Here is a 16689-nt window from a genome sequence, read left to right as displayed (position 1 = left end):
TTATGAAATACTTAAACAACCTGTTTGATATCTACATCCATAAAGACACAGAGTTCACAATGAGCTGCTGCCACAGTGGATAGTGAGTGTAAGGGAGATGTTTATTCAACCATAAAGAATAATAAGTCTCTAGTGTTTTGCAACAATAAATATTCTGTTATGGGAAAATTACATGACACAAGCTGTTATTTTTTTTATCAGTGTTCCAAAATATCAAAGGTCACTAGTGATAAAAAATGTATTAATTATTATTATTATTAGAAAAAAAATTAATATGAGAATGATATCTCCATCAAAATAAGATGAGATGGTTTATGCCATGGGAAGCTTTCTGCCATATATATATATATATATATATATATATATATATATATATATATATATATATATAAATATGGCATGAATAGGAAGTGGCATATATATATATATATATATATATATATATATATATATATATATATATATATATATATATGCCACTTCCTATTCATTATTCACTTAGGTATGTCCAAGTAAATGGTAAATTCCTATAGACTTGAGAACAGTTATATTTTTAATTCTTACATCTGAACGTCAACAATGGTTAGATATCCACAAATATATACTGTAGGTATTGTGCTTTAAAATCTGTCTTCCCTTGATTCTAAAGATTCTATTTTATAGAAACAAAAATAGATAAGTAACATTTTGTAAAGTTCAAGCCTCTATTAAGTATATTTTAGCATTAAGTAGATATGAATATAAGGAAAACCAGAAAGCTAAGAAAAATCAATAATATTTATTAATACAAAAACATTGGTTTACATCAGTCACATTTATAAGAGCTGGTTAGTGCCGTATTCACATCATATGGGAAAAACTGTCATTTCCACTTTCCTACTGAGAAACATTTGTGACAATGTTTGAGTAGCAATTTGACGCTTTGGGAGCTTTGATAGCCCTGATTTCTCTATCCAAAATCATGAGTAAAGCAATAGAAAACATAGAAGATGTGCATCCATAAGGCATTTTAATTTAGAATATAATCTTGTTATAAATTACAGATAATAAATCACCCCACCCTCTTTTGGTCAGTTAAAATGTACGAATGTATGCACCGAATGTATAGCAATTGTTTGCTAATGCTAACTAGTCAAAACAACTAGTTTTCACAACTATATTCTCTCACATGATGTGAATGTGGCATAAGTACATTACAGTAACAATAGGATTATTTCTTACAGTAAGTGAAAATAAGAAAAAAATGTGTATAAGAATTAAAGTAAAAAAGTAAAAAAATTATTATTAAAGTATTAATGTTGTTAGATTGCATTTTGCAATAGCTAATCATTTAAAATTTTTAAGGTTTCTAAAAAACATAATAACCGTAGCCTATTGGTGTGTATTTAATGTCTATGTTGTTAAATTTGAGCATTAAATCAGGTTTTCCTTTACACAGGTGTATTGTTAACCGATGCTGGAGTGTCACTTGTAGCAAAAGAAACTGCACTATGTAGATTGTGGAATAAGCATCTTTCCATTTCTTTATCCTCAGGCCCAAAGAAAGAACCTCGTCTCAGCGAATCTATGACTGTTGTGTTGCAACATGCCAATATCACATTTACACCAAGTTCTTTGTACTCTTTTATCAGTTCTTTCAAGGTGCTAATACCTGTGGTGTCAATGAAAGGGACGGAAGAACAGTCAAGGATTATGGTGTGGAAATCCACTTCGCTTGCTACCAGGGTAAAATTAACATTATTTTCTTTATCATTCTGCTTTGCAGTTCTGTTTTTAGCTTTTTTCTCTAATTTTTTCTGTCTGGTTCTTTCAAGGAATGGCTCGAGCCCAACTGCTTTAAATAAAGACTTCAAGAAAAAGTGTTTGTTTGCATAGTAAAGTGGAGCCTGAAAGCGAAAAATCTTTACTTTTGGAATGATCTCAAGGTTGTCATAGTCGTCCATGTCCTCATAGTAAGTAGTGTTCTCGATTTGTCCCATTAGTGAAGTCTTGGGATGTTGGGTTTGCGCCAAGACACACGCCATGGAGAAGACTACTCCAATCACGAGCCCGATCTCTACGCTGATCAAAGCACTTGAACACATGGTTACCATCCAGACAGTTGCATCAATCTTGCTGAGGCGCCAAAGCTTGGGTAAGTCTCTGAATTTACGCAGGGCCCCCCTCAGACTAACAATAATAATGCAAGCAAGGACACACTTCTGCAGGGAAAAGAAGAACGGAGCTAAAAACAAAAGGACCAAAAGCACGACCAAAGCGCTCACCACGCTAGAAAGTTGTGTACGGCAACCTGTCGAGTCTTTCACCATAGTCTTGGCAAGTGCAGCACTTGTGGTGAAACAGTGGAAAAATGATGGGATGATGTTACAAAATCCAATTGCCAACATCTCCTGGTTTGGTCTGACCGTGTAGCCATTCTTTTTTGCAAACATCTCTGATAAGGAGACAGTAAAGGCAAAACTGATCACTGCTAATGGGATGGCATCAATTGCAACCCTTGGGATTAGTTCAAAGTTTGGAACCTTTGGGGGAATGAAACCAGTTGGAATGGCACCTGAGATGCTTGAGTTGTACTGACCATTCAGATCAGCAAAGTGGGATACCACTGTTGCTAAGGCCACTACTACCAACTCTGTAGGCAGAGGTATCTTCAAATGGTCCTTGTACCGGTCCTGGAGCTCTTTACCCACTAGTAGTACAGCGATACAAATTGCACTTGTAATGATATCGCAAAGGTTGGTCTTATGTATGTTCTTGAAAATGTTGATCCAAGTCACAACAACTGTTCCGTAACCCTGGTGACGAGGGATTTTCAGACCCGCCAAATACTTCACCTGTACTGTCAGGATGGTGCATGAGGCACCAGTGGCGAAGCCATCCAACATTGGAGCGGAGAGATAAACTGAAACGAACCCAAGTCTGAACACAGCCATCAGAACCTGAAAAGAAAATTATTTAACACACCAGTACTTAACGAAGAATAATGAAGAACGTTTATTTACATATTTATTTATATTTGTGTGATTTGGAGAAAGGGAATACCTGATAAATTCCAGCAAGAAATGTTACAACTGTTGCAATACTGATCGCGTAACATTCCTTTCCACACTCCATGCTGAAGGCCCCCATGGTGAAGTTGACCGCAGTATCCTGGTTGTCTTCAGTGCCATTCCATCCAACATCCAAGGAGGTTTGCTTACTGTCCTCATTCACATCAAACCCTGCTAAATAGACCTCTCTGTCCACAATCTGTCCTACCATTAAACTCATGAGGCTGAAGATACCCACAGATACATGCCTGGATGTTCCTAAGAAAAAGTAGATGATATTGGCAAAAAAGGATGTGTACAACCCATAAACTGGTTCCAAGCCTGCAAGTAGGCAGTAAGCGATGGCCTGAGGCACTAAAATAATTCCAACTATGAGCCCGGACATCACGTCACCGCACACATATTCCTTTATCTTGTATTTTGGCAGCCAACGCACGACAGGGAAGAAGTCTAATAAAGTTCTTTTCACTTTGGGCAGAGAACAAGACAGTTGATGGAGCAGTTTGGTCCTAATGATCTCTACTGGTCCCTTCTTCTGCTGAAACTTGCGTTCCAGTTGGTATGTGTATTGAGGCTTTGTATCCTCCATGTCTTCTAATGCTGTCCCCGTGTGCCTACAAGGTTCCTAATCCTATCTCCTGAAGAAGACACAAAAGAACAATAATTCTGTCTATTAACAGTTGTACTGCGTCAATTTAACATGTTACCTGACTAGTAAACTATCAAAACTAAGATTTTGATAAGACAAAGTCATAATTCCACAACTGAAATAATAATAAGAGAGAGATAAGTGCAAGAGAAACTCCAAAATCTCACAATTCTGTTTTTGTACATTCTTGTGTAATTATTTGCTAAGGAAATATACAATGTCTGCAGAAAAATGGGGCTTGGAGAAAGGGTAAGACATTAGAACAATGAGCTGAAGCATGTCAATAGTGATGCAAACAAATACACAGAACTGCTGAGTTAAACCCAGTTGTCATATTTAAACAGTTTCATAAAAATGTTCCATTTGATTGTACTTAAGTACAATTGAAGATTGAATAATATATACAGTATATATAGTATAAAATATTAACACTAATATATACACCAGCTATATAATACACATTTGTGTCCCCATTGGTATTAATTATGAAGACTCAAACACGAAAGGAAAGATGAGGATTTGAACAAAAAATAACAAAAGTCCATAGAATAACAATTTTTAAAAATTTACCACAAACAATAACAAATTGTTTTGTCTGTTATACCATAGACAAAACACACAAAAAATGTACTCCTAACAAAAATGCTTGAGTTTGTGAAACCCAGCATAAACCTAACACAGGGATCGTTTATACGGTGTATAACTTTCTATCCAAATTATCCAACATGATCCAGAGAGCAACATTAACTCATTTCAGTCATCAGTCACTGACCAGAAACATCCATTACTGCACTTATTTAAATTTGCACATTAAAATACATTATTATTGTTCTGTTTAAGGATGTAGAAGTACAATTTCATAATCTTCACACAAAATAAAGTAGAAAATGTAAAAAATGTAAATTTACTTGAAGTATGAATAAAACAACACATGAAAGGTGTCTGCTTTGATTTCAACTCACAAACTGATTTTAGCTACTGATGGTAAATTAGTACTGTACATGAACATGAGGAAACATTAACTTAAACAAACTAAAAACTTCTTTATTCTTAGTCTTTCAAACATTAGCTAGGCAGATAATAAGGTGCATGCTACAAACTAGCTGAATGCTAAATCATTGTTGTCACAACAAACGCTGCAGTGATAAACTGTACTGTGACTGGCAGATGTTAGTTTTGTTAGGAAATCAAATGGACTCTTTAAGAAAGAGTGAAACACAAATGTGTTCGGTGGAAGAAAACCTCAGCTTTGCTCTTGATCTTATACCTAAATAAATGTCCCTATAGTCTGTTAAAATTTAACAATGTCTTTTCTACATTATTCATTTACAATTCTGTTCACAATCAAACTGTTCTGTGAAGATATTTCCCATGCACTCACCAAGATCATCCTGTTGTCTTCTTTCACCTGACCTGAGATAAATGAATGAATGGGATATTATCGCTAAAAAAAAAAAAAATCAAGTTGACACTATTTCCCCCTGACACCAAAAGCAGCTGGTTTTAATCTGGAGAAATAAGACCAACACATAAGGGAAGGCAGTTTCACCCAAACTATTTTCTGTAAATATCACATACCACAAGTTGAATTGTGTAAACCTAAGGTGAATTTTTTGTTTGTTTTTATTGACTGAACTGATCGTTTAAGTACACAGTACCCTAGATAACTAGTTCCTACAGAAGATGAAAGATGTTCTGTTTGAGTGTGTAGATTACCAAAAAGGCATTCACGTGAAACCTGGTAAACATGTTTAAGCACAGGAGAATAATCATTGCTGTTGTCGTAAAGTGATTAAAGCAAGCAGAGAGGTCCTGATGTGCTTTATCTTCCTGTAAAGAAGAATACACATACAGAAGCCCATGCTGCCAGGATTTTTGGATATGAGTAACAAATGGTAAGGCAGGGTTATTTATTTGCTTAAATTGTTTTTAAAATTTATGAAACGAATCTCTAGTTTCAGTAATTTATGACAGTCAGCAGGTATCTGACATGAGAAAACCTGTATTATCCTATATAGTGTACTTTTTTCTAAACTGACAGAGAGAGAAAGTGAGAGAGAGAGAGAGAGAGAGAGAGAGAGAGAGAGAGAGAGAGAGAGAGAAAGAAGGAGAGAGGCTGGTGAGGAAACAGTTCTTTAGAACGGCTGTAATGTAAGTAATAACAGTGACACATTATACATTTTATCTGTTTATTGTTTGATATACGGTTGTAGAATCTTTGAATCAATGTTATAGCAGCTATAAACATTCCCTTTCCAGCCTTTCGTTTTTTTTCTCTCTCTTTAAATTACACCACTTTTAAATATTCATGTATTATTAAACTTTGATTATGTGGCATGTACACCATGCAAGTCTCTATGAATGAGCTGTTACTATAAACATAGATATAAATTTAAATCTGTTCTTTGCAGATGAGAAACATTCACAGCTGGTGTAATAAAAAAATTTAAACACCTTCTGACCAGATGAGAAATCAAAATCTAGTAATGTTGATTAATTCACTGAATAATATAAATAAATTGAACCTTAATATAAATGGTTACAGAATGCATTGAAATAATAATAATCCCAATCAAAGGATGTATAATAAATAATGTAAAAATTTACAAGAAATAAAAACTACTCACCACAATTACACAGGTTAAAGACTCAAATTCAACCTCGTTCTGACCCTTTATTTCTAAAAGAAATGTCACTTACTACCTTTTGGCTCAAAGTGTGTGTAGTTCAAGCATGGTGGCACAGCCCACGAGACAGAAAGACAGCTACTCAATAGATACTGCCTAGTTTTATAGGCTGAAAACACATGGGGTGGAGCTCAAGTGTTCTCAAGTCCTCCATTGAGCAATATCAGCAGGATAAGGGCGAAGTGTGCAGAAAGTCCATTTTTTCCAAACTGTGTTCACGCACGAGGTGTCTGGGTATATAAAGTAACTCCCCTAAAACATCTACCTCAGCTTCTCACTCTAATCACCTGCTGTGTAAACCAGCACCTTTGTAATTCCTTACATTAGTCATACTTACGTCTTGCCATTATGTCTCTTACATAATATTACTCATGTCTGTTCTCTATATTATTACATCAAGAGTGAGATTTGAAAACAATATCATCCTAGGGTTTAATGTTAATTGGATATCAAATATGTGATTTTATTAAATGTGTTATGTTTAAAACTGACTCAGAGACGGAAAATGTCTGTCTAAATACAAATCAGATCAAATGAAAATTAGACAAAGCAGTCTATAGCATCTCATAGAAAGAACAAAACAAATCAAGACACAAGAACAATCAATTAATTACAAAAAATGTAAATAAAAGGATTCATTAACCTGAACATGAAAAACTTTCCCAGTGCTTTAGGAGTTTCTGCTTTGGTAAACCGTGGTAACATGACAAGCTGTGAGCGCGCGCGCGTGTGTGTGTGTGTGTGTGTGTGTGTGTGTGAGTGTGTGTGTCTGTGTGTGTGAGTGATTTTATTGATTTAAAATAAAAAAGAGAGGCTGTTAAGGAACTGACTTCTTATAGCTGTTATGATATAACAGGAACTAAAAAGTTTTATGGAGTATCACAATAAAAAACATTATTTTTAAAACGATTGTAGTAAAAGATCTACAGTACCAACTGTATTTTCCTGTTTTACTAAAAATAAAAATCCCAGCAGAGACCACTGTGGTTACGACTGGCAAACAACAAGATATGCCTCGTGATAATTGGAAAAAAGATTATTTCAAAGGTAGTTGAAAATTCTGAAAGGGTTATAGTTTGGAAACCTTTCTCCACCCTGGGCTAGGACAACCAAATAACCAGTGAAGTGGCTGGATTTCTTTCAAACTTTATACAAACTAGTTAAAAAAAAAGACTAACCTTAAAAATGATCACTCTGAATTGTTACTGGTTCAAATCAATCATTTACAAGCATGATATCTTTTTTGCATGTACAATTCAGTACAATTACATTAGAGGATGTCTCCATTTTGGATCCTTCATGGATTTGTACTTCAAGTGAAAAGAGTAGATTTAGAATAGGGGCGGTTTGTGTGGGAAAGTGGGTGTATTTAACGACATAAACTGACTGACTCAAAAATATCCCTGCATAATCACCACCCTTCCATTTATTCAAGAATTGTTTTGATCTAAGAACATGATGTATTATGTAAAAAAAAATCTCACTTGTAGTGTGTTTTATTATTTTAGAATTGAAGTGTTACTGTCACTAAAAAAAAAATTCTCTTTTTTTTTACTTTGCAGGAAGGTTTTATTGTACATTTAAGTTTTATTGTTATATTTTGTAAAGCACTTTGTGATTTTATCTGTGAAAGGTGCTATACGAATAAACTTTACTTACTTACTTGTACACCATGACTCATATTTAAGAGAACAGCTGAGAGCCAGAATAATACTTTCTGGTTAATTTGCAAAGACATCTCAGTGAGAAAGCAGGTCCATGTTTTCATTCAAACATCACATCCCTGATACGACTGCTCACACATCTAGAAAGCTTTAAATACATTAACATGCTTAATTCACAATGCTTGCTTTAAGCTGAGACAGAAAGAGCAACTCACCCACATTCTAGCTGAGAGCCAGTGCAGTGGATCAGTATATATGTCATGCATTTCTTCTAGCCATGACTTCCTGGTATTGAGCAGCTCACTCTGTATGCTTTGAATGGGACAAAGGATGATGGGAAAAAAATGTCGCGCCTTACAGAGCTCCTAGTATCATCAGCCAATCCAGGACAGACAGAGGGGGAGGGGGAGATGTGGTCCTTCAGTCTTCCAATCACCATGGAAACAGTGCCTCCTCTGGCTGGGAAACCTCTGTATGAATGTCTTTATTGAAAATACAAGAATTTCTTGAGACAATTAGCTAAAAGTAAATAAACTGTACATGCTAAGATGCTAAAAGTAATAAAAAGAAATTAAAATGTCTGATTATTTGCACATGCAACAAAAGCTTCTCGACTTGATGCCTTTCTGATCTTAATAACTGTTACTCATTGATTATCATATGGGTGTGTAACTGTAATTGATGTCATTTCTATGACTGTGTTTGCAGAAAATATCCACAGCGTTTGGACATTTCTTTTTTTATATCCCAAATATGAGATTTATACATGATTATACATCAAATTCAGTCATCACGAATATAATTAGCACTATTTAATTTAAACAATTTATTATAATAATAAACAATAATCCCAAATCTCATCATAGTTTTATACTGAGGCATTAACACTGTTAAAAAAGTGATGTTCACCAGTTCATTGTTTTTTTCCCACACTGAAGTTAACTAAAAAGGGCCAAAGAAGAAGTTATAATTTAATACGAAGACATGTTTGTGCAGCTTAAAAGTTACTCATTAGTTCTCGGGGCAGTTTTCTCTCTCATCTTAGATGTAGCCAGAACAAAGTGTCAAACTTTCTGCACTTTGTTACAGTTGTATGCAAAAGTTTGTGTACCCCTTGCCAAAGCATAGATTTGGAATTTCATTTAAATAAACATATGCTCTACAACAAACAATTTTTAACCTAACATTTTCAGCAAATGTTAATGCAACAAATATATTTTAAGTTACTTCAACCTCATTACAAAGGTCAAATGCTGTGGATTAATAAAGAAAAAATGGAACTACAATCACCAAATGTATGTTTAGAGACTTATGACAAAAACACTTGTCATGTGATGCAGGAAACACACAGGAAGCACTCCATTGGTAGAAGGAAGAATAGACTCTACTAAATATCAGAATATTCCAGAAGCAAATGTGACAATGAAGAAAGTGCATCTGAAAAGAAGTAGGCTTTGATAACAAGACAGTTAACCAAAACATGCCTCAGAATCGACCGTGACCTAGTTCAAGGAATGTATACTGAAGGCTTTGGGATGGCCCTCACTGTCTCCTGACTTTGAAATCATTGAAAGTCTGTGTGTATGTAGATCTTCTATTTCTTGTAAACATGCTGTAGGTGCATCATCAGCCGAGATCTCAGAACAACGAGTGTGTTGCAAGGAAGTATGGGTGAATATTCAACAAGAATAGAAAGACTCCTAACTGACAACAAAAACTATTTATAGGTGGTGTTACTATGTACTGACTTAGTAGGGGATCAAAACTATTTCATATTTTTGCTATATTTGAAGTCGGTTAAATATAAAATCACTGTATATTAATATTTGTATAAGAATTTTGTAATTTTTGTTTGTATTTTGGCCTAAAAATCTGGTTAATGTTTCATTTTCTAAATAGCTGATTCTGGTAGTACATGTGGTTACTTATTGTTTTATTAGATGGTAGTGAATTTGTGTCCAAGTGCAAGGGTTAGCAGATAAGAACATCAACGGTAGAATAAAAATTAGTGAGACATAATGTACACCCTCATGAGTTACAGTAGACTGCATTTATTACCACTTCGGTGATGGATTACCTGATTATCTGATCTGATCTTTTCCTGATTATCTGAGAATATATTACTATAACTTCTATAGGCATTTTCTTTTTAATTTGTGAGACACGATCAAGTTAGTTTTGGAACAGGTTGATGATATAAACTAACAAAATTATAAACGCAACACAAATGCCCCCATTTTTCATGAGCTCAACTCAAAGATCTAAGACTTTTGTACACAAAAGGTCTATTTCTCTCAAATATTGTTCACAAATCTGTCTAAATCTGTGTTAGTAAGCACTTCTCCTTTGCCGAGATAATCCATCTACCTCAAAGGTGTGGCAGATTAAGATGCTGATTAGACAGCATGATTATTGCACAGGTGTGCCTTAGGCTTGCAACAATAAAAGGTCACTCTAAAATGTGCGGTTTTTATCACACAGCACAATGCCAAGATGTCGCAAGTTTTGAGGGAGCGTGCAATTGGCATCCTGATTGCAGGAATGTCACCAGAGCTGTTGCCCGTGAATTGAATGTTCATTTCTCTACTATAAGCCATCTCCAAAGGCGTTTCAGTCAATTTGGCGGTACATCCAACTGGCCTCACAACCGCAGATCATGTGCAACCACACCAGACCTCCAAGATCGGCTGAGACCAGCCAGCCGGACATCTGCTGAAACAATCAGTTTGCATAACCAAGGAATTTCTGCAGAAACTGTCAGAAACCATCTGCATGCTCATCGTCCTCATCATGGTCTCGACCTGACTGCAGTTTGTCATCGTAACCGACTTGAGTGGGCAAATGCTCACATACATTGGCGTCTGGCACTTTGGAGAGGTGTTCTCTTCACGTATGAATGACGGTTTTCATTCGGTTTCATTTTGCAGATGGCAGACAGTGTGTATGGCGTCATGTGGGTGAGCGGCTTGCTGATGTTAACGTTTTGGATCGAGTAGCCCATGGTGGTGGTGGGGTTATGCTATGGGCAGGCGTATGTTATGGACAACAAACACAGGTGCATTTTATTGATGGCATTTTAAATGCACATAGATACCGTGACAAGATCCTGATGCCCATTATTGTGCCATTTATCCACGACCAATATCTTGCAGCATGATAAAGCATCGCCCTATGTTGCAAGGATCTGTACACAATTCCTGGAAACTGAAAACATCCCAGGTCTTGCATGGCCAGCATACTCACCAGACATGTCACCCATTGAGCATGTTTTGATGCTCTGGTTCGGTGTATACAACAGCGGACCCCCAATACAGTAAAACCGCACATTTTAGAGTGGCCGTTTATTGTTGCAAGCCTAAGGCACACCTGTGCAATAATCATGCTGTCTAATCAGCATCTTGATCTGCCACACCTCTGAGGTAGATGGATTATCTTGGCAAAGGAGAAGTGCTTACTAACACAGATTTAGACAGATTTGTGAACAATATTTGAGAGAAATAGGTGTACATAGAAATTTGTGTACATAGAAAAAGTCTTAGATCTTTGAGTTCAGCTCATGAAAAATGGGGGCAAAAACAAAAGTGTTGCATTTATAATTGTGTTCAGTATATATACACAGTATATATAGTCTATGTCTCTGAAACAGTAATGTAACATTTATTACCTGTATTTTGCAAAGTGGAAATTTAATGTCCAGGTATCAGCAATTCACACTACAGTTTCTAGAGAATCCAGACAGTGATACATCTCTCTGAAATGTGCTAATGGCTTAATGGTTGGCACAATTCCCTCACACCACCAAGGTTGGGGTTTGATTCCTACCTCTGCCCTGTGAATATTAAGTTTGTATGTTCTCCACACACTTTTGTTTGCTTCTTCACTCCAAAGGCAAATACAAAGTTCCATGTATTAAAGGAGCTGCAGGAATATCTGGTACTGTAAGTACTAGTCTGTTTTTAAATCTAAACTTAAAACCTATTTTTATTTTATTTTAATGCAGTTTAGAAGTGTGTGTTGTCTTTTTCCGTTGTTGTTTCATTCTTCTATGTACGGACGTACAGCACTTTGGTCAACTTAGGTTGTGTAAAATGTGCTCTTGAAATAAACTTGAAACTAGTCACTCCATGTATACTGTATGACAACCATCTCTCATATTCTTCATATGATAGAGTCACTTCTCTCACAATGGCAACCTAAATTTTGTCAAAACCATGTGGAAAAATGTGTTATGATCCAATGAGACCTAGGTAGAAATTATTGGGCATACTTCTAAAAAGATCAATATCACCAAACCATGCTGAAGCACAGTGGTGGCAGCATCACTTAGTGACAACAATTGTCCCTTAAATAGACAATACCACGATTACTGAACTAAGGAATGGACTAGCTGAGATGTAACTACTGTCATGTTAACCCTTTCTGATTACTGGTCATTTACCCCAATCACACCTGCCACTAAATATTGTGCCACACCTGTGTATATATATATATATATATATATATATATATATATATATATATATATATATATATATATATATATACTAGTTAAGTGCAAGTAGTGAGGATGTAATACTGTATTGACAGCAGATGCTCTTATGTAGTGTTTTATACATATATATATATATACAGTATATATATATATATAAATATATATATATATATATATATATATATATATATATATATATATATATATATATATATACATATATATATATGTGTATAAAACACTACATAAGAGCATCTGCTGTCAATACAGTATTACATCCTCACTACTTGCACTTAACTAGTTATTTACAGATAATAAGGCATAAGAAATAATAACATATATTGTATACCTTAATCATTAATTGGTTCCATAGTATTCTAGTGCAAAGCGTTGCTTATTGGCAGAAAGTAATTTTATTTGCATTTTCAAAGGCTTAACAAACATGTCTCAATTCCCTAAAAACACTTAATGACAGAACCTTTGTTTAAAAAATGTTACTGTCCCAAACACAATTTTCCCTTGAGACAGTGAACTGGAAACTGCGTCTCCCTGAAGCGCTCTTTGTCCGCTTCACTCTTGATGTGTGTTCTCATGGCAGCATGTTAAAGGAAGAGAGCTCAGCAGGCACCTGTGGAACAAAACAGGAGATTTATGACCCTCACAGTCAACTGGCATGTCCAACTGGCATATGTAAATTTATAAAGATGTCACTGTATATTACTGACTGGGGATAAAAGTGTTTTTTGACAGAAGTGCTTTATTGTAAGTCCAAGTGTGTGTTTGTGTGTGCACTTTGCTGTGGCCTGACCTGACTGCAGCACGGGTTTGAACTGTCCCGACATGCAGATTTCCTCCTGTTTCTGCCGCACAATGCGCTGGATGGCTGGGGGCAGGCCGCGAGGGTTCCGGGAGAACACCAGGGCATAGCCGTCATCACAGGCGCCGTCATCTTTCAGTGTGCGGCATGCATAGGTGATGGCGTAGTTGTCGTAGTCTGTGTCGATGATCCAATAGTTATCACCTGTGTGAATGAAACATGCATTTATGTTAGATTCTGAACATGGGGACTCTGGGTAAAAGTAGGTATAATTCTCATTTAGTTATTATAAAATGTAGAGAACAGTACTGATGAATTATTTACTGATTCTGATTGGTCAAAAGGTAATGATTCATTTTCTATAATAGCAGCTCTTTCATTAGTATAGCTTAAAATCACAGGTTTTTATTAATGCATAGATAATATGTTATCATTTCTATAGAAACAGTAATAATCTTATAGCGCTGATTTGCTAAAGTTTTGCAAGATCTGCTTTTACAATTAATAGAAGTTGTTTCTAGGTAACCAACAAGTTGTAAGAATAAAATATATATGCTGTGCTATGGAATAAAAAGCATTAGAACAATACAATACAATACAATACAATACAATACAATACAATACAATAAAAAAAATGTTTTTCCTCCTACTACTTAAGTAGATGCTTCCCTTAAAACTAAATAACTTAAAACCAAACATAGATAATGATTTTAAATCCTACTGGGATTTTATTCTAACTATGAAAAATGATTTATGAAAAAGTATATAACAAAGAGGTTCAACTTGGTACACAATTTAATTTAAAGAAGCTTGTTTTTTTAACAAAGTGTGGGATATTTGTAATATTTGATATTCTAAACATCTAACACACTGTTTGGGTTTCTCTTGATGTAACCTCTAGTGATGTACATTATAGCACTGATGCTTTAAAAATATCTCTCTATATATATAAAGGTACATGCACATGCTTTGTATGTCTGCCTAATTGTTATTATTAAAATTACATTACATTTTATAAAAATAAAATAAGGGGTTTTAATGAAAAATCTAATGAAAAAACCCAAAACTATTTAATGTGGATGTTATCTACCTCCACTAGACAGGTAGCTGGCCAGACCCTGGTAGGTCATGAACATCTTGCCAGGTGTGGAGGGATCAGGCACTGTATACTGGGCAGCCATGTCAGCACACACCACCCAAAATCTGTATGTACATATAAACAATAATATCAGATGCTGATTGAAAATTGCCTTCACTTTTAACCCTTTAAACTCTCAATCTGTGTGTCCAGAATTATACTTTAGAAAATATACTGGATTACTGAAGTTACTGAATAATCCATAGCAGATACAGAGTTACATGTGTGAACATGAATAATTAACCTAAAGCATTCAAGGGTTAAGAAATGCAAAGACTGTTTAACTTGTCGTAAGGATGTTTACATTTTAACCTCTGTTAATAACATGGTAATTAACATAATATGGTCATTATTCCCTGCCTTGGGTTTATACCTGTTCCTCATATTAAATGTCGCTGGTTGCTTTTTTTATTAAAAACAAATTTTTAGACAAGATGTCTTAATGTTAACATTTCAATACCAAGTCAGTTTTAGCCCGATATTGATATTCAATATCATATCTGTGCTTCTGGTCTAGTTATTCCAACTGTCAGCTGCGCCATGCTGTTGAACTAATCTTTGTCCTCACACACCCACCCAAACAGAGTGACACGACCCTTGGTAAAAGCGGTCATGGTGCCATCATCTTCAATAGTGTATTCTGCAGAAATGTTGTCCTGCAGGAAGAGTCCTTCTGGATCTTTCTTCTGCTGAGCGTACCACTTTCCTGCATACTGACAAAACACAAATAATCAATATCAGTACCGCAGTATTGCCTCTTTAATTTGTTATGGATATCACTGGTATGGACTGTGTCTTATCTATATTGCTATTTCTTCTTTTTTTGCTTGTATGTATAAAAAAAAGAATTGTCCAATTTTCTTATACAAAAATGAGGCTTGTTACAAAGGAACCACAGAGTGCAACATCCTCCATCCTTTGCCTTAGTCATTAAGTACTGTCAATTAAATCCTTCCAAAAATGTTACATAAACATATCTTTCACCAAAGAATGCTTCACAATATCAACAGTTATACAATACCTTCTGACCAATCAGATTCCAGAATTACAGAATAATCCTTTTTCGTGATATCCATATATCTGTGGACTCACTTTTTTTGGGTCAAAGTCCTGCTTGACATTGAAGCTGTCCACCGCACAGGAAGAAGACCAGCAGCACTCAATGTAGTACAGGAAAACAACCAGCGAGGCGAATTTGTAATATTCCATCCTATACCACAATGAGATAGCAAACACTGTGCTTATATAGTACATGTATATACTATATATATGTGAGTATATACACTTGCTTATTTCAGTCTCATCAACAGTAATACTTTAATAGCAGGGAATTCCTTCTTTATTATATGCATTTTAACAGTATAAAGGGTACTATTTAGAGCTCATTCTTATCAAATTGATAATAAAAATCACAGCTCTTACCTGTTGTGTTGAAGTTGATCAAAGGGGCTTTTTCCACTTCTACACCAAGTTTCAGCTTCTCCGTAGAGCTGTGGCCTCTTTATAACAACTCCACAGTAGGGCTTATTAAATGATTTTCACTTCTTGTTGCTAAATAAGGTGCTTAGCCTAATCCGGTTGTAGAAATCCTCTGTTTAATCTGGATTCTTGCTTGTACCTGCCCATGCTGCCTGTAAAAACACAAGCCAGTCTTTATGCAACACAATAATCTGTACTGATTAAACAAAAAAAGAAAACATTCCCTTGTGACAACTGCAGGTAAGCTAATGAAGCAGTTGAGTATCTGAATGTGACGTACATATGGTGTTAGTATACAAACATGGGGCAGTGGTGTGAGTGATTTTCAAGGCAGTGGTGTGATCTAAGTTCAAGCGAAATAATGTTTAGTGTATATTGTTTTACTTTCTAAGCAATGACTAATGAAATAAAATGAATTAGATAAATCTATCAGAAAATGATTTTTAAATTCTTATTTTTTTCAAGATTCTATTCAACCTATTTATTTATTTATTTATTTATTTATTTATTTATTTACAATTATTGGTCATCATTCTATCATTTATTATTATTATTATTATTATTATTATTATTATTATTATTATTATTATTATTATTATTATTATTATTATATACAAACATTTTTTTTTACATCTTATTATTTTAACATTGTCTTTTTTTAACACAGTACTTTAGTCTAATTGAAAAAAAAAACAGTAATCTTGACCAAGTTC

General features: G+C 34.9%; 2 protein-coding genes across 4 annotated transcripts; both read right to left on the bottom strand.

Moving 5' to 3' along the window:
* Positions 1 to 759: 759 nt before the first annotated feature.
* On the bottom strand, positions 760 to 6518 carry slc26a1 (solute carrier family 26 member 1). Of its 3 annotated transcripts, XM_060891205.1 has the most exons (4): positions 6327 to 6465; positions 5081 to 5112; positions 3043 to 3688; positions 760 to 2939 (listed from the first exon to the last, which is right to left on the bottom strand). In XM_060891205.1, the coding sequence occupies exons 3-4, from the start codon at positions 3637 to 3639 to the stop codon at positions 1431 to 1433; spliced, it is 2106 nt and encodes a 701-aa protein (XP_060747188.1). In that variant the 5' UTR covers positions 3640 to 3688; positions 5081 to 5112; positions 6327 to 6465; the 3' UTR covers positions 760 to 1430. The 3 variants fall into 3 exon arrangements, with proteins under 3 accessions (XP_060747188.1, XP_060747187.1, XP_060747186.1); XM_060891204.1 differs by lacking the exon at positions 5081 to 5112 and having other exon boundaries at positions 6403 to 6518; XM_060891203.1 differs by lacking the exon at positions 5081 to 5112 and having other exon boundaries at positions 6327 to 6479.
* Positions 6519 to 12951: 6433 nt separating this feature from the next.
* rbp4l (retinol binding protein 4, like) lies at positions 12952 to 16019 on the bottom strand. Its single transcript, XM_060890993.1, has 6 exons — positions 15920 to 16019; positions 15590 to 15707; positions 15074 to 15210; positions 14450 to 14562; positions 13351 to 13563; positions 12952 to 13170 (listed from the first exon to the last, which is right to left on the bottom strand). Exons 2-6 carry the CDS (start codon positions 15704 to 15706, stop codon positions 13160 to 13162), a joined length of 591 nt encoding a protein of 196 aa, XP_060746976.1. The 5' UTR covers position 15707; positions 15920 to 16019; the 3' UTR covers positions 12952 to 13159.
* Between the last annotated feature and the right edge of the window lie 670 nt (positions 16020 to 16689).

The sequence above is a fragment of the Tachysurus vachellii genome, chromosome 17, assembly GCF_030014155.1.
Source record: "Tachysurus vachellii isolate PV-2020 chromosome 17, HZAU_Pvac_v1, whole genome shotgun sequence".
NCBI lineage: Eukaryota > Metazoa > Chordata > Actinopteri > Siluriformes > Bagridae > Tachysurus > Tachysurus vachellii.
The sequence above is the reverse complement of the archived record's forward strand: the minus strand, read 5'-3'. Positions and strand labels throughout refer to the sequence as shown.